We start from the raw sequence: 21,305 nt of genomic DNA, 5'->3' as shown, positions 1-21,305 counted from the left end.
CCTGTCCATTTCGTGGCTTATTATTAAGATTTGATAGTAAACCAAAAAAAATAAAAAAATACTTACTTTCATAGTCGTAGTCCCAGCTTGGTTTCCGGATGGAATCACTGTCAGATGGCGAGTTGGAGGGGGGAGGAGGAGGGAGGTTTGGAGCCACGCTGCAAACAGCCACTGCTTTCCTGTGCCCATGCATGGAGTCAGGATTGAAGGTACTGAACTCTGGATGCTCAGGGATAGCAGAACCTTCAAAGGAATTTCTGTCCAAATTGTTTCTGGAGTCACTGGGAATGCTAGGAGTGTATGAGATTGGGCGCACCGGCACCTGGGGAGGAACATCTGAATAGACATTCTTGCTAATTTTTGAATCAAAATATGGCCTGTGTAAGAAGGAGGTGGTTGCTCCACAGTGTTTGTCTTCTTCCTTTGGCTTAGACTTCCTTTGTCTGCACACCCTCTTGCGGAAGACCACAAACAGCAAAACCAGCAGGAATATACCAGCCACAAACACTATGATGCCAATAACTTCTTCCAAACCAATATTCCAAGATGTTGAAACATAATCATTTTTCACCAAAACATCCTCACAAAGCTTTCCACCATATCCTTGGCTGCAGGTACAATTATAAGACCCATGTGTGTTTTCGCACAGGCCGCCATATGAACAGGGATTTTTAATACATTCATCAATATCAGTGAGACACCTGGAAAAGAGAATGTGTGCATGTTATGTTATGCATCTGTTTAATATTTTGTTTTTACACATTTTTTAAATGCTGCATGCCGTCAATGGTATTAAATCAATATCACATTTAGATTTCAAAACACAAACCTTTCTCCATGAAACCCTGGCTCACACTCACAAACTGGACCATCAAGGCTGTCGATGCATTTGCCACTGTTTTTACAAGGATTATCTTTACAGTATGGACCCAACTGGCACCTAGGGACATGACCAATAAGACAAGACTAGACTATTGCTTCTAAATTATTTCTGTATCTAAAGGTTTATTCCATACAAGATTAAAACAAGATACTTTGCAGAGTACGTAAAGACTTCTTTGAAATAAGGTATTCAGTAAATAAGCTGCTTAGTGATTAGAAGGTTATTATTCTATTCTCAGGTTCAATGTTGAACACATTCTGGAACATTAATTCACATCTTCTTTAGTTGTCTCACATATTTCTAAAACTACTATTTCTGACTTAAACACATAAAAGCATATTATACAATATATATATATATATATATATATATATATATATATATATATATATATATATATATATCTATATATATATATCTATATATATATATATATATATATATATATATATATATATATATATATATATTTTACAAGTTTACAAACCATACCTTTCACCAGAGTACTGCCCTCTACACTGGCAAACAAAGTCATTGTTGATAGGAATGCACGTTCCACCATAGAGACAAGGGTTGGAAGCACATGGGCTCTTGCTTATTTCACAATGTGTACCTATAAACAAGGCACTGCATTTGCAGAAATAACCTATATAAAAGAGATACCATTTAGTTTACATATAACAATAAATACATACATTCTCTGTTCTAAAACATTTTAGAGGTTTTATTGTTATCTAATGGGAAGTTGGTGCTTTTGTGTTGTTCTGTACTGATTTGTGATCAATAGAAGGTGGTAGAAAACAATACCAGGAGAACATGGGGGTCATGCTTGTCCACGTTCACAGTACTATTTGGATTAGACACGGAAAAACAAAGTTTATACCCTCAAATGAAGACTGTCATACAATCCAATTGCCTCAATGTATTAATCTACTGCAGGTTAAAAGTTTACAAAACATTATTTGGGTTACCTCCATTAGGAAGGAGAGAGCAGAGCCCACCATTGTTACAAGGACTGCTGGAGCAGCCTTCTGCAGGTACCAGGGAACATCCTGGTGAAACCTCCACTGCTTCTTCCATAACTGCATAGGCCCTCGGTTTACTGTTCAGAGGCAGCTCCTGTCCATTTAGGACCATTGACTCCATGCACCCTTTGAGTCCATTGTTGACTTGTGGGCTCCTGCCATGCCTGGAGCCAAGCTGACGGACATGGCCACCAAAGAAGATGTTATTGTCAAGGTTGAGTGTGCGAAGTGTACCAGGAGCAGTTCCAGACGCAGTGTGGACTCTGTCCAGAACCAGCTTTGCATAATTTCCATCTACCTCCAAAGACACAGAGTGCCACTCGCCATCATTGACCAGAATGCTGTGCACGGACACAATTCCAGGACCACTGCCACAGTCAAACTTGTACTGCAATCTACCATTGTTGATCTAAAATAAATATATACATACATACATACATAAATACATAAATAAATAAATAGGTTAGACAGTCAGGTTGCAATAGGTTTCTCCATTTACAGTATCTTTAAAAATATCTTTTCACAAAAACCCTTATCCAATTTTGGGCAAGAAATTCAGAAGATAGTCTTCATTAGTCCAATTAGAATTCACAATGTATACAGAAGTAGCTCATCATAACCTAGGTGTTGTTGCCTTCAAAAATGTATTGTTAAGGAATGAATACAATCATGATTATATACGCAACTTAAAAAATAATTAACTGGAGTTATTCTTTTAGAATAAATATTGCAAGCTGCAAAAACAAGTATTTATTGCAGCTGCAAAAACATGTATTTTCTTTATTTAAAAAAAAAAAAGTTTTCTGTTAAATGACAAAACAGAAGAACTATACTACCAATCACACAACACATCAATTGTCTCTCTGCAAGCAAAATCAAAGAAAGAAAGAAAGAAAGAAAGAAAGTGCAGTTTGTAAGGAGTGCGCTAGGAAGGGTTACCGGGCCTTTGTTAGTAGATCCCCTAAGTTTCTGTACCAAGTAATAAAGTAGAAATGCTTTCTAAACTGAGCCCAAATCCAAAGGGAGTGATACACCAGAGGGTTAATATTGATTTTAGATAAGGAGAGGGGAAGGGAGGAGCACAAGAGAGCAGAAAGAGATGTCAACTGACAAGAGGCCTCCTTCCTTTTGTAGCCATGCAGGTCCTTCCAGTTGAGGGTGGGACATATTGCGAATGTTGGCCAACCAATAGTAAATTGTAAGTTGGGTAAGACCAAGTATTTTAGATGTGTAATTTTGAAGTGCAATCTTTCAAAGGAACAGCGCAGGGCAGCAGAATTAATAAGTTCAGTCGTGTTCGATTTATATCCTGAAAATTTACCAAATTGCACCAAAGTATTGCGGGCACAAAACATTAAGTATTAGTTTGTTACATACCTCTAGTATACTGTAGTCCGTTCCTTTGGCATACATTACAACTGCATGTGCAGAGTATGTCCTTAAGTTTAGAGAAAGTTTCATTTCTTCTTTATTTTCGTTTTCCATAAGACGGTACTTTACATAGCTATTTCCATTAAATGTCAACGAAAGACCACCTAAAATTAGGAAAGAAAAAAAAAATCATATTTTAAAAAAGGGTTAAATGTTCAAGAGCAAAAACACTGCTTTTCTGGCTGTCTTCTTCGTAGTCTGTGGGTTGCTTCCAGTGCAAAACGCAAAACGATAGAAAATAATTTAGAACCTTCTGCGAGTTGTGATCAGACAGTGTCATCCTATTAAATTGTGTGTGTGAATAAAAATATTGAATATGGCAAAAGTAGTAGTCGGTGCTTATACAAGTCTTAACTGACTGTGCATTGAAAGTAATCACATCAGTCCCTATTTTGTATGATCCCCCTTGAGGTCAGGAATTAAATACAACAGAGAAAGCTTTTCTCTCTTCGTTACATTATGATCAAAACACTTAAATTTAACTCAATATATTGGTGGTGGGGGGGGGGGGGGGTAGGGTAATAAACATTTGAAATTCTTTAAGAAGCTCTCCTCTTACCAAAGCATTTTCCATGCTTGCCACTTGGACATACACAGCTGTATTTTCCTTCATTCTTGTCTGGTACACATTCTGTACCTTCGGGGCATGGATTACCTTCACAGAGCTTGCTCACTGTAGGACATTTTCCACCTTGAACATTATGAAAAAAGTTTAGGAACTGAAAAGACTAAAAATGATTGGTACATTTTTGACATGACATTCATACTGTGACCTGATGCTAGCTTACCTTTACAGAGACAAACTGAAATTCTTTGGTGTCGAGGGGTAACGAAACTGAGCCTGGCAGTGCTATAGGTTGACATGACATTCTTGTCCAAAGTGATTATTTCATCACAGAATTTCAGAGGGCAATCCAGCCCAGAGCAAAGCTTGTTAATGACTTTGAGAATTCGCACACCAGTCATCTCCTCAATGTCTGCCACGGAGGTGTTAAGCTTTCTGAAAAGTACCTCGTGTGAATGGTAAGAGCTTCCAGCTTTTTCTACAGAAAGCAGTACGTCCAGGTTGGAGGAAGGCTTGGAAGGCTGCAGGCTCACAATCTGAATATCATTTCTCTTCACCCCTACAATGTTCCTCAGGGCCCTCTGGAAGTTCCGCCAATAGTCACCTATAAATTCTTCTGGTGCAATATTTGCAAATCTTATAGCAATGGAATGGTTGAGCACCTCTTGAGTGAACTGTCTAACATGCACATTGATGTCTGCAGCCACTGTAAACCTTCCATCTGTAACCGTGACATTGAGCAGATAGTGCCCCACGTCTAGCCCTTTACGGGCAATCAGTTTTCCATCAGTGCTAGAGAGAGAGAACAGATTACCCGATTTAGATGCCAAGCTGTAGGTGAGGGTGTCATAAATATCCTGGTCGGTTGCATGGATCTTTCCAATGACACCCCCAGAGTATTCATCTCCGTGAGTTGTTATGAACATTTCTAGAGGAAGAATAGCCGGAGCATGAATGCTTTCTTCAATAACTCTGATGTTGATGAATGTTGATGAATGCAATTGAGGTTTCCCACTATCGGCCACCTAAAAATAGATGAATTGCAAATCATTATTCCCGCAAGAGAGACACATTTCAAAAGAAGCTCTTTTAATGGCACTCGTGTTAAAAAATAAATACTACAACAAAATTACACTGACATGATTAAATTAGCCCCTACTCCTGGCTTCAGTTGTGCTGCATATTATTTCCCCTTATAATAATACTTGTGCTATTAAAGTTCATAAAAACACAGAAGTACAATAAGCCATTTTCCTCCCATGCATTTGCCTTTTTTATAACAGCTTTTAACAAAACATTCATAGAATATGCAGGGTGTTCAATATACTGTGATATAGCAGCTTTTGGACAGAAGAGGGTGCTTGTAGCATTAAGATTTGCTAGCCCCTGTGCTTTTGTCACTGCCATGATTAGCAATACAATGACCATTCTTCTTTGCCTAAAAATACAAAGCAGCAGCTTATGTGACAGATCTTACATCTGTGACATTTACACAAAAAAACATTTTCTTTAAATTGTGCACCATTACCATGTTCAGTATTGAAGGAAACAACTGTCGAATTGTTCAGTGTCCTTCAGAGTCCTTCAGAGTATTATACAGAATATACATTCTTTCAACTTGAGATTTAACATCATTAACAGCCACTGTTCAGTAAGCAATTCACAACCAACAATTAGATTAATTAATTTAGACAGAATTAGGATGCCTTAAGCCAAAACATTCAAAGAATTTCAGTTTACAAAGTTGTTTCTGGCAAGGGCATGCATGCTGCACTTAGCAGAGTATCCATCCTGCTATACAAACAAGTCCCAATATGGATCTTTTCCATTTGTTTCTAGAGTTACAACTAAATAATTATTTAATTTTAATATGATACATCTTTATTTAAAAAACAAGAAGTCCCAGAAGTACTGCAAACAAGTGTATTGCAAGTGTATTACAAACATGTGTGTAGGGGTATACAACTCAAAAGCACTGTGCTACTGATGGGACTATCATACTGTAAAAAAGAAAAAAATAATAGCCAACTTAGCCATAGACAGGTCATTTCTTTTGACCAAATGTATTGGACAAGTATTGAATATAAAACCAAAAAGAAAGTTGGAGAATATCTGTAATGTTAAATGTGTTTCAAAAGATATTTGTCACACCTGAACATGCAGTAAATGGTGGTCTTTTATTTCACGATTCAGTGGCGCTGAGGCTATCAATACCCCCTGCTGGTTTATCTCAAATGAGTTTTCTTCATTTCCACTTATAATTGTATAGGAGAATGGAGGGCCATTGTGAGACGCGTCTTTATCCGTTACTAATAACTGTAGCACACTGGCACCAACAGGTCTGTTTTCCTGGAAGACAAAGAAGAGATTCCACAGAATAAAAGGACAATCAAATCAAATAAACAACCAACCAATACCTATAAACCAAGGGTGTTAATACAACTGGTATACTTGAAAGGGTTTTAATTGTATAGAAGAGTCACAAATTGCACTATTGGCTATTAACAGCAGCAGTTTTACCTGAATGATGATGCTGTGGTTGGCCTGTGAGAAGGCAGGAGGGTTATCATTAACATCAGACACGTCGATATTGATTGTAGTTGTGTTGGACTTTGGGGGACTACCATTGTCTGTAGCTTGTACAGTAAGTGTGTATCCAGATATCTGCAAAATGACAAATATTCAATTGAAACTATAGCAGTAAATATTCCTAAACAGTAATTCAACATGTTCAAATTATTTACTGCAGGAGGTTTGGATTACATCCAGTTAGAATACCTAGGGGTAAAATGCATAGACTTAAAAAAAGTCATGTATTAAAAACAGACACTCTTTACCTTCTCTCTATCTAACCACCTCGCTACTTTCACTTCTCCGCTGACAGAATCGATGGTGAATGGGCTTCCCTGGTTTCCATTAACAATAGAGTAGTGGATGTGGTTGTTGGAGGGCCCATCGGCATCTTCTGCTATGACCTGAAGAAATTGCACAAGCATTCTTCAATCAGCTCAGAGGACAACTTGCACCCGGTTTAATAAGCACGTCCTAATAGAAAGCACAGATGTTCTAATTCAAGTAAATATTGACTACAACCCCTAGGGAAATTACCCATGTTGTGAACTCACTAGTGTGATTCAAACTCGTATTAAAAACACTCACTTCCAAATAGGTAATTTATATTCAGGCTTGTATATTTCTTTTCCACATTAATGGACATCAATTATAGGCTTTTCCAGGTAATGGCAAAATGTATAAATCATTAAAAAAAAAAAATGCATATATATTATTATATACATCTATATCTATCTATGCTTAGGATTTTTATGAAAAGCAGGGCTATGGGTATATACCACATTCATTTTTTCATACATTTTATAAAAGCTATACATTATTATTATTCATTTGTTATTTATCGTGTATTAAATAATCTAAATGAAAAAACAATACAAAGCATACAGTTATAACTGATTGTCCCAGTACAGCATCTTCACTTATAACTGCAGCGTAGATATTCCGGCTGAACTTTGGCGTGTTGTCATTGATATCTGTCAGATTTATGTTCACAGTCGTCACATCACTAAGAGATGGTGTGCCTCCATCCGTGGCCTCTACAGTTAAAAAATACTCATGGGAGGTTTCATAATCCAAGCTTTCAATCACAAAAATGTCACCTACAGGGACAAACGAGAAGCACATTGGTAGACAAAATCAGGACCTGCAATTCTATGTTGTATATTGTAAAAACACAACAATGTAGCTATTTAAGCCATTAAGAATTGCTAAATTGTACGGTACAAAACAGTCCATACCTGTGCTGGAATCAACACTAAACTTTCCATGTTCGTTTCCACTGGCAATAGAGTATGAGATCTCTGCATTTGCTTCAATGTCCCTGCTTGCTGCAAAAACACGAAGAATCTGTGTTCCCACAGTTATGTCCTCTGAAACAGTGGCAGCGTATTCCCTGTGCTCAAATACTGGTGGGTTGTCATTAATATCCAGAATAGACACTACAACAGAGCAGACAGTGGAGAGCTTTCGAGGTGAGCCCTGGTCGGTTGCCCTTACAGTCAGGGAATACATTGCTTGCACTTCTCTGTCTAGAGGTTTTTCCAGACTAATGATACCAGACAATTCATTAATGGAGAAGTGGCCATCTGCAGAATCCACAAAAGAATAGAGGACCTTGCTGTTGAAGCCTATTTTAAAAAAAAAAATAAATAAATAAATAAATAAATCAATAAATCAAAAAGTTAGATTTAAATAGTACATGGACAACCAATTACATTAAACCATCTATTTAATGTCACAAGCCCCCCCAAAAAATGCAAAGGTTATTTAAGAATTTTGTCTTTGTTCTCCCTTAGTTTAATGGCAGTATACAAACATCTGTTGGAACTGGTCAATTTTCAGCTATTGTATACAGCCAAAATAATTTGCAATCTTTAGTCTCATCAGTATATTTTGTTGACCAATGGCATCCTTTTATCAACTATCAAACATGACGCCCCACTTCACTCCCTTACCCTATCTTTATAAACACTGAACTAAGTTCTAGTGGCGTCTACATTACAAAGTTGAGCACACAAGTACACTACCTAACAAAAGATATAATTGCCTTATATATGTTACAGAAAGAAATTTCTGTCTTACCTGTATCAGGATCTGTTGCATGTATTCGTGTTACAAGGGTTTTAAGTTCAGTGTTCTCAAACACAGTTATGGTGTAGGGATCAGAAGAAAACTCTGGTGCATTGTCATTCACGTCCTCCACAGTTAAAACAACGTCAGCCTGACAAAAGCGACCACCTCCATCTATTGCTTTAACCATAAGGTTATACACTGCCTCACGCTCGCGATCAAGGGGAACCAGGGTCTTGAGCTCTCCTATGAGGGGAAAAAAAATAAATAAAAGTACATAACCTTATAAAATTATTTTAAAAAAAAGAGCATAACACACACACATTCATGGGCTCATCAAAATCAGACAAGTAGCTCTCAACGTATAGCTCAGTACAATCATAGAATGTAGGATATCTTCACCTAATACATCAGCAAACGTTTAAGCAAATTTGAGAAAGCAGTTCTGAAAATTAGCCCTATCAGCCAGATGCCAGGACTCATGGAAAAAGCACTTCTGCACTATCCAGAATCTAATCCCTCCGAGAATTGTGCTAAAGCAGTACTCCAGATAAGGGGCGTAATTCCTGACTAAAAAACAGCCATTTACGACCTCCCAAAAATAATCAGGATTTGTTTTACAGACGTGGAAACACAAATACGACCCCTGCCGCTTTAACGGCAGTACGGAAATTAACAAGTGCGTTCTTGTTGAGCAGATTTCCGAAGTTCTGCACAGATCTGTGTAGTTCACATAACAGAACTGCAGAAATATGCGCTTTTCAACCTCCAGAAGTTTCTATTGGTGCACACACTTAATGGTTACAATTAATTCTCTCTCTCATGTGGTAAACACACGTGTCGCGCAGAAGCCAAAATAAGGTGAAGCAGGCAGTTCACACAAAACGTCACAAAGAAAATTGACTCGTATTTTAAGTGTGCCAATTATAAATGTTGAAGAACCTGAAAATGCTACCCTGGAATTACGCAACTCGAGGTAAAAAAAAAAAAAAAAAGGTTTAAATGTGTCATACAAAACAACACGGTTTTCTTGTTGCACTGTTAAATAGTGTAGGGTATGGTTGACTGGATCGCAGTGTTGTTGGAAATTACAGTATATTGTGTCATATATTGCATGTGTGTAGTTCAGAGTAAATGGCATACAGGTATATAATTAGAAATTTTAATTTTATTTGTGGAAGAATCTAAAGAAATGCAGATGTTGCCAGTACACAACCATGTATGATAAGAAAGTAATGTAATTGTTACACTACTAGTCTATACCACACACTCCATTAAACAAAAAAATAATAATAATAATAAATAAATACAAGATTTTAGTTCCTCCCTTGTAACAACTGTAATGGACTACACATTTTATTTGAGAAGGGAAACCTGAAAACAAGTGATTTTTTTTTTTTTTTTCATGAAAATCACTATAGGGCTATACATATACGTTCTGTTTTAGTGCAAGGTTTTATATTGCAGAACCACTGCAAAAGTTGCAAAATAAACAAACTAAATACATTTTGTTATGATGTATGATTGGTATGTTGGTACATAATAAAAACAGGATGTAAAGCCCCTTGAGGATTCTATACCAGTAGTGACTAAAGTTTATTCAAAGGATTAGTCTACAAAAGAATAAATATAAAAGCCAAGGTAAACCCTGACTTATTTTATTATCACAAAACTGTACTGCTGCAGTTTGTGGGAAATTTAAAATTACTCCTGCTGACAATTCTGGGAGTGATTACTGCTGACAGAAAAAAAATTATCTGGAGCACTGCTAAAGGAATAAAACTGTAGGACACATACAGTACATATGTACATGCAATTCCAGTATATGATCTGCAGGGGGAGAATACAAGCTACATTAACCAAGTATCCTAAAACCTTTAACCAGACTTCTGACTTTACCTTTTATTTTACTGTTTTAAGACTCTTATACATTAACAGTACTCTGGAATGGTAACATTTTAGAATTTAAGCAGGGAGTAACACTTTGAATACACCCATAACAATCCTTCAGTTAAATAAACCATGAAAAATGTTCTCCTTTAGCCCCCCAGCAATAAATGCAGCATATTTACTGTACTATTGAACTGGAGCAATATTTACCATCACATTTTAAATAAGCAAAACATTTTTACGATTACATATATTACCTTTTTTGTTGCACAAGTGTTCTTAAACCGGATGAGATGTAAAATTGATGTCCTACTGTAAGTGACAGTGCAGCAGCAGTTGTGATGCATAGTTCACCCCCTACTCTCTGTAAGTCACTTTGGATAAATAATGACTAAACAATTACATGTTAGAAGAATTAAAAAGTGACACTAATCTTGGTGATTAAATTATTAAATTAATTGTTCTGTCCCTACACTCTCTGCATCATTGCACTTGTATTTGCTGCATGGATGTTTTTATTTAAATCACACCAATATCTGCAGAATAAGGGATGGTGTTCAATATTAAATAAAATAAAATAAAAATAAAATGTTATGGAAACTTTGAAACCCAGTTATTCTATGTTCCCTTTTGTTTATAAGGAAGCAAAAGAGTAGACACTCACCAGTATCTGGGTCTAGATTGAATTTATCTGCCTCTGTTCCAAAAAGCCTGTAAGAGATTTCAGCATTTGAACGGATGTCGGCATCAGTGGCAGAAACCTGTAAAATCAATTTTCCTGAAGGAGCATCTTCTGGAATAGTTTCAGCATACAGCGCCTGCAAAGAAGTGTATTTTAGACAAAATATAAACATTGCTAGCTATAATAAAAGTACAGTAAATAAGTGTATAAACTACTACAAACAACTAGAATTGAATCAGGTTACAGATATTCCAGATCCCTATATTATAGCATGTATTTAAACATTATCCACTTTTCAAAAAATATATAGCAATGAAGGAATTGTAAATCACTTTCGACAAAGCCATCAGAATCCTTTGTAAAACTACACAAACCATGATATTTATAAACCCACCTTTTCACAAACAGGGCTGTTGTCATTGGCATCAAGGACCTTAACCTCTACTACAGCCTTTGCCACGAATGTTCCATCAGTGGCTGTGATATTTAAGAGGTAATTGTCTTTCTCTTCTCTATCCAGGGGCTTTCTGACATAGACCTTCCATTCATTCTGAATGTGTTCAATAGCAAACTGTCCCAGAGGGTCTCCTCCTGAAAAGTCAATGAAAGTGCCATTCAAACTAAATGAACAATACAGCTATTTAGCTGGAAAGTAAGAAGAGAGATACAAGTAAGAAAAGAAAAGGCCCACTTGCAGAGAATGTCTGAATAGTCTTAAAATGCACCTGCTACCTATCAATAATCCATGACTGGCCTGCTGTGAAAATCCTAAACATTAAAACTGAAGTACCATTACAGAAAGCTTCTAACTCACTACTCTTGGCTGGTTGCGAGCCAGTATCCTTTAACAATACTTTGTCAGTGGCATAAATCTGTTAGAAGACTTCCTGACAATCCACTGAATTCTTTAGGATAGAAATTGCAGTTTTCTATATGCAACAATAAAAGATGTTATCATTATTTAAGTTAACAGTAAGTTTGACTAATAACATGTTTGTTAGTCAATTTCATATACAGTCAACCTCGGTTACTTGACACCTTCGCTTAATTTGACAGACAGTCTTGGTCCCGGATTTTCTCCATATAAAATATATGCATCCTGCCTCTTAATTCGACACCACGCTTCACTCGTAACTCGACGCTTATTACTAGGGGTCTACCTAATTTGCGATTTCGCGGAAATCTGGAAATTAAGGGGTCACTGCGAAACTCACCTCTTCAGGGGCCAATGCATACCGGACTAGTATGGAGTGAAAAAAAAAAATACAACTAAATTTAATGAACTACTGCACACCGCAAGCAATGCAAACTACGCATCTTATTTCTGTAGATAAACTTTTTTTATTCCTTCGCCGTCCTGTGCATTGCACTTAGGTAACAATATATAAAAAAAAAACATACCAAAAAAAAAGTCCTTAGACAAATACCATTTAAACAAAATACTCCAAAGCGGTTAACTTTCTTGTTTACTGTTCACATGACAACTAATGTTTTAATCAGCCTGTCAGTGCGTCTGTACTGGCTTTTCTGTGACCTGTACTGTGCAGTAGGGGGTGGGACAAAGTGTTGCATTGTTATTTTGATTTAGGTTGCTAAAATCTAGTTTTCAGCATTGGAGGTAAAATACGAAAAATGGACGACAAAGCAAAGTAGATTTCGGCTGAAGATTGTCAAGAAACGTCCCAAAGAAACTGTACATGCAGATAGAGGTAAACTGTTCTGCACATATTGTAATGTGACTTTGTAGAAAATACGATCAATCGCTACTTAGTAGGGTTGGGCATCGATATGAAAATTGTCTATCGATATCGTGCACGTATTTCGATATCGATAATATCGCAGTCCTCTAAAACACAGAAATATAAGAACACTTTGCAATATAAAACATAGATGTTAACAGATATTTACATAAGAAAAGCAAGTTCACATTTTAAAATTACATTAATAACAGTGCAAGTAATTGCATGGAAAAAATGCAATGAACCACACTGATGCATGCGTACATCTCAAAATAATCCCAATAGTGCTTAATTAATGCAGCATGCTAATAGCGTTTGGTACCTTGCAAGCACGTTCTGAATGGAAGAAAAAAAATGATATATACATATATCAAATTATTTAAGCTGCTTTTCCTGTTTATTATGTTTTTTGTGTGTTAAGTTTTATTTTTATTATGTGTTTAGGTGTGTATCCCTTCAAAAAAGGATGGTCCTGTTTCTTAATTAGTTGATGCGTGCACTTTTTGAAAACAGGATATAGTTTCTGGTAAGGAATTGGCTGGCGAGAGGAAACGGGAGTAGAGCATACAATAGAGGGTACACAGGTTGTGGATTTGTTGTTTTTCTTGATTTATAGCTATTGAATGTTTGAAATACATTTGTTAAAATCAGGTTCTTAGAAAAAAAAAAAACGCCAATCAATGGAATAAAATGGTTAAATAATGCTTTGTGTGTGTTTGCTTAAGACTACACACCAATCATTGTTATAGGGTTTGTTGTATCAATATAAAATAAACTTGATTACAGTGTCTTTGTATTTTTAGCAGTATTAGCAGTCTGCGAGCATACGTGATTTTTTTTTATCTCACGATATCGCGATATGGAAATTATCAATATCGAACGAGATCAATATCATATCAAAATATCGACATTGGTGCCCACGCCTACTATTTAGCTTCAGAATCACACATTAAACAAAAGGCTGCTAAACAGAATGTAAAACAAATAACAGCTTTCTGAAAGCAAACTTGAAAGTCAACGCAGACAAAAAGTATTCCTGTCGGTTGTAGCCAAGTTAAATGAGCACTACAGGTACGATCTAGCACAGCCACCTTGGTTCAAACAACCTGCTGCTTACTTTTTAAATGCAGTTAGAATTTTAGACCCTAATAGGCACGTTTTCTTTCTTTTGACTCGGTAGTAACAAAATAAATTCCTGTATGGGACAACCAACGTGACAACCAACGTGCTGAATATATGGCCTTTATTAAACAATGTCAGATTCCCTTGAGGGTAGCTGAGTTTTGGGACTGTTTCTAATCGATTTCCACATCTGCATAACTTGGCAAAGCGTTGCCTTACACTTCCAACCAATTCAGTTGATGCAGAATGTGCAGTCTCAATGTATGGCCAAGTCTTCACAACACAGGGACAGAGAATGTCGGCAGCAACTGCAGGGGGATGTTGCATGCTTGCCTTTAACAAATGACAGCAGACTGTTTTAGTAAAGAAGCAAGTACCACTATTTGAAGGCTTTTATAGTGCTCTGAAATAAAATCTACCTATTTAATGTTGAACAAGGTCCACAAAATCCTGATTTTATTCCATAACCTACCTGAGAAAAATATGGACATTTTCCACGATTTAAGTAGACCTCTACTTATTACCGTACCGAAGGAATAAAAAGTATTAAAAAGTACTAGTGGATAACTCGACACTGTCATTTCATGTGAATGATCTACTTGACACTCTTGTTTCATGTGACTGACCTCTGACAGGAATCGTTCATTCATTCTTTCCGAGTTGTTATAGTACTGTATACTGTAATTGATTTATTCACTGCAGTTCTTTCAACATTTAACAAAACAAACTTGTAAATACTGTAATACTGTAAACATGTGAGTTCTGTTAATTAGCTGCATGTGAATGCCATGGCTCATGTGCACCCGTAGTTAACTCGACACCTTGGATAAGTCAACACTAAATGGCATCCCCATGTGGAGTTGAGCTAACCGAGGTTGACTGTATATGCAGGTTTTTCTTCTAGTGTTGCAGACCGATCCATTTGTGTTATGCCTCATATAAAAAACAAACAAACAATAAAACAAAAAAAAAAAACTGTAACGAGACATTAACAGTGCACTGAATATGGAAGGATAACACTACTAGCATCCTTAAGAATAGCTAATCATATAAATACAAATGGTGCACAAAAAAATAATTTTCTTTCACCACACTTCTATCTGGTAAACTATAATTTATATTCATACTTAAGCATATAAAAGAACTTTTTTCCTCTTGTAAATGTATTTATTTATTTACGATGGAAAAAATACAGTACTTAATTTCCACATTAATATATTAAAAGGTGCTTTTAGTGCTTTTTATCTGCACTTTAACTTGTCAGCTGCATTAACCAAAGTGCAGTCTAGGTAAACACTTAATTTGTCTTTGCATCAATTACAAACACAAATCGAACCTCTGGGGTGTTTTATTTCTTTACCTGTAACGTAGTAGTTAACTTGTTTGTTGATTTGTTCTGTGTCAGCATCAGTGGTGCTCAAGATTGCAATAACTCCACCAGGTGGATCATCCTCACTCACTGTCCCCTTGTAGATCTCAGCAGTGAAGCGTGGGGGGTTGTCATTCACATCAGCAACAGTAACTTCCACCAAAGCAGTGGCAATCAGCTGCACCTTCTCTCCACGGTCAGAAGCAACCACTGTAACCACGTGCTTCCCTTGTTTCTCATGATCCAGCTCTTTAAGCGTTGTAATCCATCCAGTCTCACTGTTAACTGCAAACAGCTCAATGATGTCATCTGTTTCTTGATTCTGAGCCACGCTGTACATTACTTGCCCATTGGTACTTGAATCTAAATCGGTTGCTTTTACTTGGATTACTCTGGTTCCGACTGGAAGGTTCTCAGCAATGAATGCTCTATATGGATTGGATTCAAACACAGGGCTGTTGTCATTGGCATCCTTTACCTGAATACCGATATCTACAGAAGAGACAACTTCGTATTCTTCATGGGCATACTGCGCTAGTAGTGTGAGCTGGTACCATTTAGCGGTTTCATGATCAAGGTTCTTTTCAAGTTTTAGCTTTCCAGTATCTTTGTCAATAACAAAAACTTCATCTCTGTTACTCTCAGGGGTATTTCCTTTCACTAGGGTGTAAACCACTGTCTGCTCACTCTCTGCCTGGATGACATCTATTTCTGATCCAATTGCAAGGTCCTCAGGTATTGCAAAGGCATAGTGCGGCTCAACAAACTTTGGAAGTGGCACTTCAGGGGTTAGTATTCTGATGTACACTGGGACTACAGACTCCTTTGAAGGAGTTCCAGCATCCTTTGCCCTTACGTAGAAAGCATACAGTTCATTTTCCAGCCCGATTAAGCTTTCTTTAGTAACAATGACACCAGTGAAAGGATCAATTTCAAAGTTTTCTTCAACATTTTCTGAATCTGCTTCAATAACGTAAGCTATATCTGCATTGCTGCCTTCATCAGCATCCGATGCTACAATTTTAATGACTGAAGTTCCCCTTGGAGCATCAGATGCAACATTTACTTTATACTCTGCAGCTCTGAACTGTGGGGCATTGTCATTATCATCTGTAAGTATGACATTTATGCTGCAAAAGCCAACCTTGCCACCTCCATCTTTTGCCATTAGGCCAATTGCAATTACTTTTTCCACCGAGTTCTCACGGTCAAGTTTCTCCAGAGTGAATATCTGTCCGTCTTCATTAACAGAAAATTTGTCTCTTGCAAAGTCATTTATAATGTAGTATGTTATATGGCCGTAAGTTCCTGAATCTTCATCGTTAGCTTTAGCTTTAATTACCAGGGTTCCCATAGGGGAATTTTCAGCCAATTCCACCTCATACTCATTCTGAATGAAAGATGGACTGTGGAAGTTTGCTCCAATTACTGTTACCTTCACTTGAGTTAAACTTCTAAAGACGCCGTCCGACACAGAGATATTTAGATTGTAAAATGGCTCCATTTTCGGTTTGCGGTGGTTTGAGATTGTTATAACCCCAGTTTTCTTACTAATCTCAAAATTCATATTTACATTTCCGTTTAAGATGGAATACTCCAGCTTGCCATTGTCTGAGCTGTCTGCATCAAATGCCTGTACGTGCATTACAAAATGTCCACGTGGCGCAAGCTCACTGATTGTGGCCTCATACAGCTGCTGTATAAAAACGGGTGGGTTGTCATTCAGATCTGTTACATACACTGTAATACTTATATCACTGCTTAGAGCGGGCACACCTCCATCCATGGCTCTTACAAGTAAATTATGCTGCTGCCTTTCCTCGTAATCAAGGGTTCTTGCTGTTAAAATAGCCCCACTGTCTCTGTCTATGTGGAAGTTCTCAAAACTCTTACTGTTATCTTCTACCAACTGGTAAGAAATAATTTTGTTTACACCAGAATCAGAGTCTGTAGCAATGACCTGAACCACTGATGTGCCGATCATTGAAGCTTCGTTAAGTGTGGCAGTGTAAGACTTCTCTTTAAACAATGGAGCATTGTCATTGACATCAACCAAAATTATATCAACAAACACTTCTGAGTGAGCTCCAGTTAGAGAATCTGTTGCTCTTACACTTAACTTATAGGCTGGATGGGATTCAAAATCTAGCGGGCTTGTTACATGTATGACACCAGTGTTAAAATGTATGGAAAACTGACTGAAAGGATCTCCTTCTGTGATACTGTACATGATCCGAAGTCCTTCTGAGCTGTTGGCTTGAACATGTACCACAGGAGTATGCAGTTGGATATTTTCTGGAATCTCTATACTATAGAAAGGCTTTTCAAACACTGGCATTGCTTTGTTCATGACAGTAATTGGTACTTCAACCTCTGCAGAAAGAGCTGGCTCCCCTCCATCTTTGGCTACCACAGTAATGATATATTCAGCATTGAAAGTATCCGTTTCAAAATAATTTTTCAATCTGATGTCACCTGAAGGACTAATCTGGAAATACTCATGAAGTTCCTTTAAGTAGTAGTGAATCTGACCGTTGTTTCCAATATCCAAGTCTACAGCAGTGACTTGTCGAATTGCATGGCCAATATCAGCATCAGCCTGCACTAGTGCATAATATGGCAAATTAACAAACATTGGTGCGTTGTCATTTACATCCTCTACAGTGACCTTCACTACAACATGAGCAACTCTTAACATTTCCTCCCCTGTCACTTCCACAACTATATCATAGACATCCTGTTCTTCACGATCAAAGGGTATGCCTGTGGTTGAGAGGACTCCAGAAGTATGACTAATCTTAAACCTTCGGTCTGGATTTAGAATGTGATAAAACAACGGTTCATTTATCCGGTTGCCTATTGCTGTAATAATTGCAAGCATTTTAGGCTCGGACAAGTTTTCCAAGACTAAAGCAGTGTATGAACTATGAGTAAACTTTAGGTTGCTTTCCTTATTTTCTTTAACATTTATTTTGACTGATGCTGTATCTGCAAATCTTCCGTCAGAAGCTCTCACTGTCAACTCATACCTGCTCCTTAACTGGGTTGTATTTTGAACTGATAAAACACCCATGATGGGATCAATAGTAAATCTTTCTCCTATGTTGCCATCAGTAATTGAGTAAATTATTTTTGAATTTGGTCCAGAGTCTGCATCTGTAGCATTTAATGTGATGATTTTCACTCCTTTATATGTTGGCACTAAAATAGATGCCTCATAAACCTCCCTGCTAAAGACTGGAGGGCAGTCATTGACATCTACCACTTGGATTGTAACATTGGCTGCATTCTCTGCAAATAACTGTAGGTTTCCCATGTCATGGACTTGTACTGTGAAATGGAAAATCCTTTTCTCTTCATAATCCAGACTCATTACTGTGCGAATGGCACCTGTGCTTGAATCAATAGCAAAATATTTGTGGGCAGATGGCTCAACAATTTGATAAATCAGCATGGCATTCGATTCCCTGTCAGCATCTGTGGCTCGAATTACCAATGGAGCATTCACATCAGTTAAAACTACACTGTTCACTGAAGCAGATTCGATGATAATCCCTGTGTATTTTTCTTGCATAAAGACAGGAGCATTATCATTCTCATCAAGAAGATGAATTAGAAGAGTTGTGTTGGACGATAAGCCTGCCATGTTTGTGCCTTGCACGGTTAGCTTGTATGAAGAAATTGTTTCGTAATCTAGGAAGTTTTGAGTGGTGACAACACCTGAGTTTGGATTGATGTCAAAGGTGCTGCCGATATTTCCATCTTTTATTTCATACACCACCGATGACTGACTGGATGCTGTAACCAAGGCAACAAAACTCCCAATGATCACAGTCTCTCTGACTTCTGCCAAGTACTCCTTCATAGTAAACTTTGGCTTTGCATTATCTGATATGGTAACAGAAATGTGGACGGTCGTCATCACACTCATTGGAGGATTTCCTTTATCTGATGCTTTCACTGTGAGCTCATACTGGCTTTTACTGCCACGGTCAAGTTCTTTTGCAACAATTATAGTGCCAAGGACTGGATCAACAGCAAATGAATTTGCAACATTTCCTGTAAAACAAAAAATATATATATATATGTTAAATACCATACAATACGTAGCTTTTTGTGCATAATGGCGGACACATTAAGTCATGTCATGTTAGTATATTTTCCTGCTAGCAAATTAAATTAAAACCCATAAAGAGAGAGCAAACAGAATTTTATACTGCAACAGCAGCGGTCACCGAATGCAAGTAGTTGGTATTCATTTTTTGTTGGCTGCTTATTAAAAACTAAATTCTTAAACTGTTGTATTACAATTAGCTTCAGCCATTCCAGCCATCTGAAAAATGTGAATTCCACGCAGCTATATTGACATTAGCCATACTGTCCACCCCCAACATTGGTATTTATCATCAGCAACAATGGTGGGAAAATGACTATTTCCCATTAACTCCTACAGACAGACAATCAAGTCAAAAGAACTTCAGTACTTGGTCTCAATACCAAACTGTATGCCATGCCATTTTTATAAACCTCTGATATAGAACTGCCAGTGCAGTCAGTAAGTGGAGCATTCTAAACAGTTTTACATTTATTAATATCATTACTACAAATAATAATACACTGAAAACACTTACATACCTGATTCAATAAAATAAACAATTTCTGAATTCTGTCCTTTATCCTTGTCCATGGCTGTAACCTGCAGCACTGCTGACCCAAGAGCAGCAGATTCATACACACTCCCTTTATATGAGGAACTAGTGAACCATGGGGCATGGTCATTGGTATCTTCAACATTGACAGTAACTCTTACAAGGTTCCGTTTCACAGGCACATCTTGATCACGAACCTGAATGTAAAACATAAACCATGTATAAAACAGTGGAACTCATGAATCCATTTAAAAAGAACAAAATGCCATATCAATTTCATAACAAGAGAACATAGTGAATTTCAATAACTTCAACAGTTTAAAAAAACAATTGAGATGAGAAGGGTAGGTGAATAATGTCTACTTTACCATCACTGTCAGGATATGTTTGTGCATGGTTTCGTGGTCCAGCTTCTCAGCTGTATACAGTGAGCCAGTTCCAGGATCAAGGTGAAATTTCTTTAAACTGATGGGATCGGTGCTGCTCTGGAGAGAGTAGATTAACTTGTTTTTCTCATCCTTGTCAGTTGCTCTGATCTGTAGGATCTCTGTCTCTGGTGCAATGTTCTCTGGGATATTAATCTCATACTTTGGTCGTGAGAATTGAGGTCGATGGTTATTGGTGTCAATTACTCGGATGAAAACCTATTAAAAAAAAAAATAGGCAATGCAGAGAGTATGGCTTTTTTCAGTACCATTCAGATTGTGAAACAGACATCCTGAAGATTCTCCCGTACACACACACACACACACACACACACACACAAATGTTAGGTCATTAGGGAGAAAGTAATAAACAAAGAAACAAACAAAAACATGTACAATTGACATGCCTATTTTTTTGTTGAACAGAAAAAAAGGTTATGATAAAGTGGTATTTAGACTAATTTGCTGTAATAAAAATAAAAAGAAAATCCCTGTGATAAACTTATATGGTCTCGGTTGGTACCAAGGCAAAATATCCTATTATTTTGGAAGAAGAAACTGCAATTCTCAACATCAAATTTAAGAAAGTAACATTCAAACTACTGTAACTGCAGATTAGTTCAATTTGAAACTAGATTAGTTTAGACAGAAAAACTATTTAGACAGACTTTGCTATTTGCAGACAGATGCTGTGATGGACCACCACATTTTTATCATACCTAACCTAACAGTGTCTGTGTAAAGTAGAGAGACAGAGTCTGGTGTAACAGCAGGAAGTATTCAGGAGTCCAAAAAGCAGTCAAACAGTGCAGCTTTACTTTGGCTGTCGACCACCGAGCAAGGAAAATAAATACAAATAAACAAACAAACAAACAAACAAACCA

The 21,305-nt window shown here is 37.1% G+C and overlaps 1 protein-coding gene across 7 annotated transcripts in view; it reads right to left on the bottom strand.

The window, feature by feature from the left end:
* The window catches only part of LOC117420672 (protocadherin Fat 1-like), a 75,095-nt gene that overhangs the window by 8,122 nt on the left and 45,668 nt on the right, over positions 1 to 21,305 (bottom strand). For 6 of the 7 annotated variants that reach the window (XM_059027148.1, XM_059027172.1, XM_059027169.1 and 3 more), the window contains 18 exons: positions 20,365 to 20,640; positions 19,983 to 20,193; positions 15,339 to 19,406; positions 11,512 to 11,708; positions 11,100 to 11,253; positions 8,558 to 8,791; positions 7,714 to 8,103; positions 7,361 to 7,575; positions 6,742 to 6,879; positions 6,425 to 6,568; positions 6,056 to 6,253; positions 4,128 to 4,929; positions 3,899 to 4,030; positions 3,286 to 3,443; positions 1,855 to 2,317; positions 1,376 to 1,529; positions 830 to 940; positions 67 to 701 (listed from right to left, as the gene is read on the bottom strand). In XM_059027148.1, coding sequence (XP_058883131.1) covers positions 67 to 701; positions 830 to 940; positions 1,376 to 1,529; positions 1,855 to 2,317; positions 3,286 to 3,443; positions 3,899 to 4,030; positions 4,128 to 4,929; positions 6,056 to 6,253; positions 6,425 to 6,568; positions 6,742 to 6,879; positions 7,361 to 7,575; positions 7,714 to 8,103; positions 8,558 to 8,791; positions 11,100 to 11,253; positions 11,512 to 11,708; positions 15,339 to 19,406; positions 19,983 to 20,193; positions 20,365 to 20,640 — 8,680 coding nt within the window. The remainder of the gene's footprint in view (positions 1 to 66; positions 702 to 829; positions 941 to 1,375; positions 1,530 to 1,854; positions 2,318 to 3,285; positions 3,444 to 3,898; positions 4,031 to 4,127; positions 4,930 to 6,055; positions 6,254 to 6,424; positions 6,569 to 6,741; positions 6,880 to 7,360; positions 7,576 to 7,713; positions 8,104 to 8,557; positions 8,792 to 11,099; positions 11,254 to 11,511; positions 11,709 to 15,338; positions 19,407 to 19,982; positions 20,194 to 20,364; positions 20,641 to 21,305) is intronic. The other variant, XM_059027164.1, reaches the window with a different exon arrangement.

Source organism: Acipenser ruthenus, chromosome 1, assembly GCF_902713425.1.
Source record: "Acipenser ruthenus chromosome 1, fAciRut3.2 maternal haplotype, whole genome shotgun sequence".
Taxonomy (NCBI): domain Eukaryota; kingdom Metazoa; phylum Chordata; class Actinopteri; order Acipenseriformes; family Acipenseridae; genus Acipenser; species Acipenser ruthenus.
Note: the sequence above shows the minus strand (reverse complement) of the source record. Positions and strands in the feature narration are given on the sequence as shown.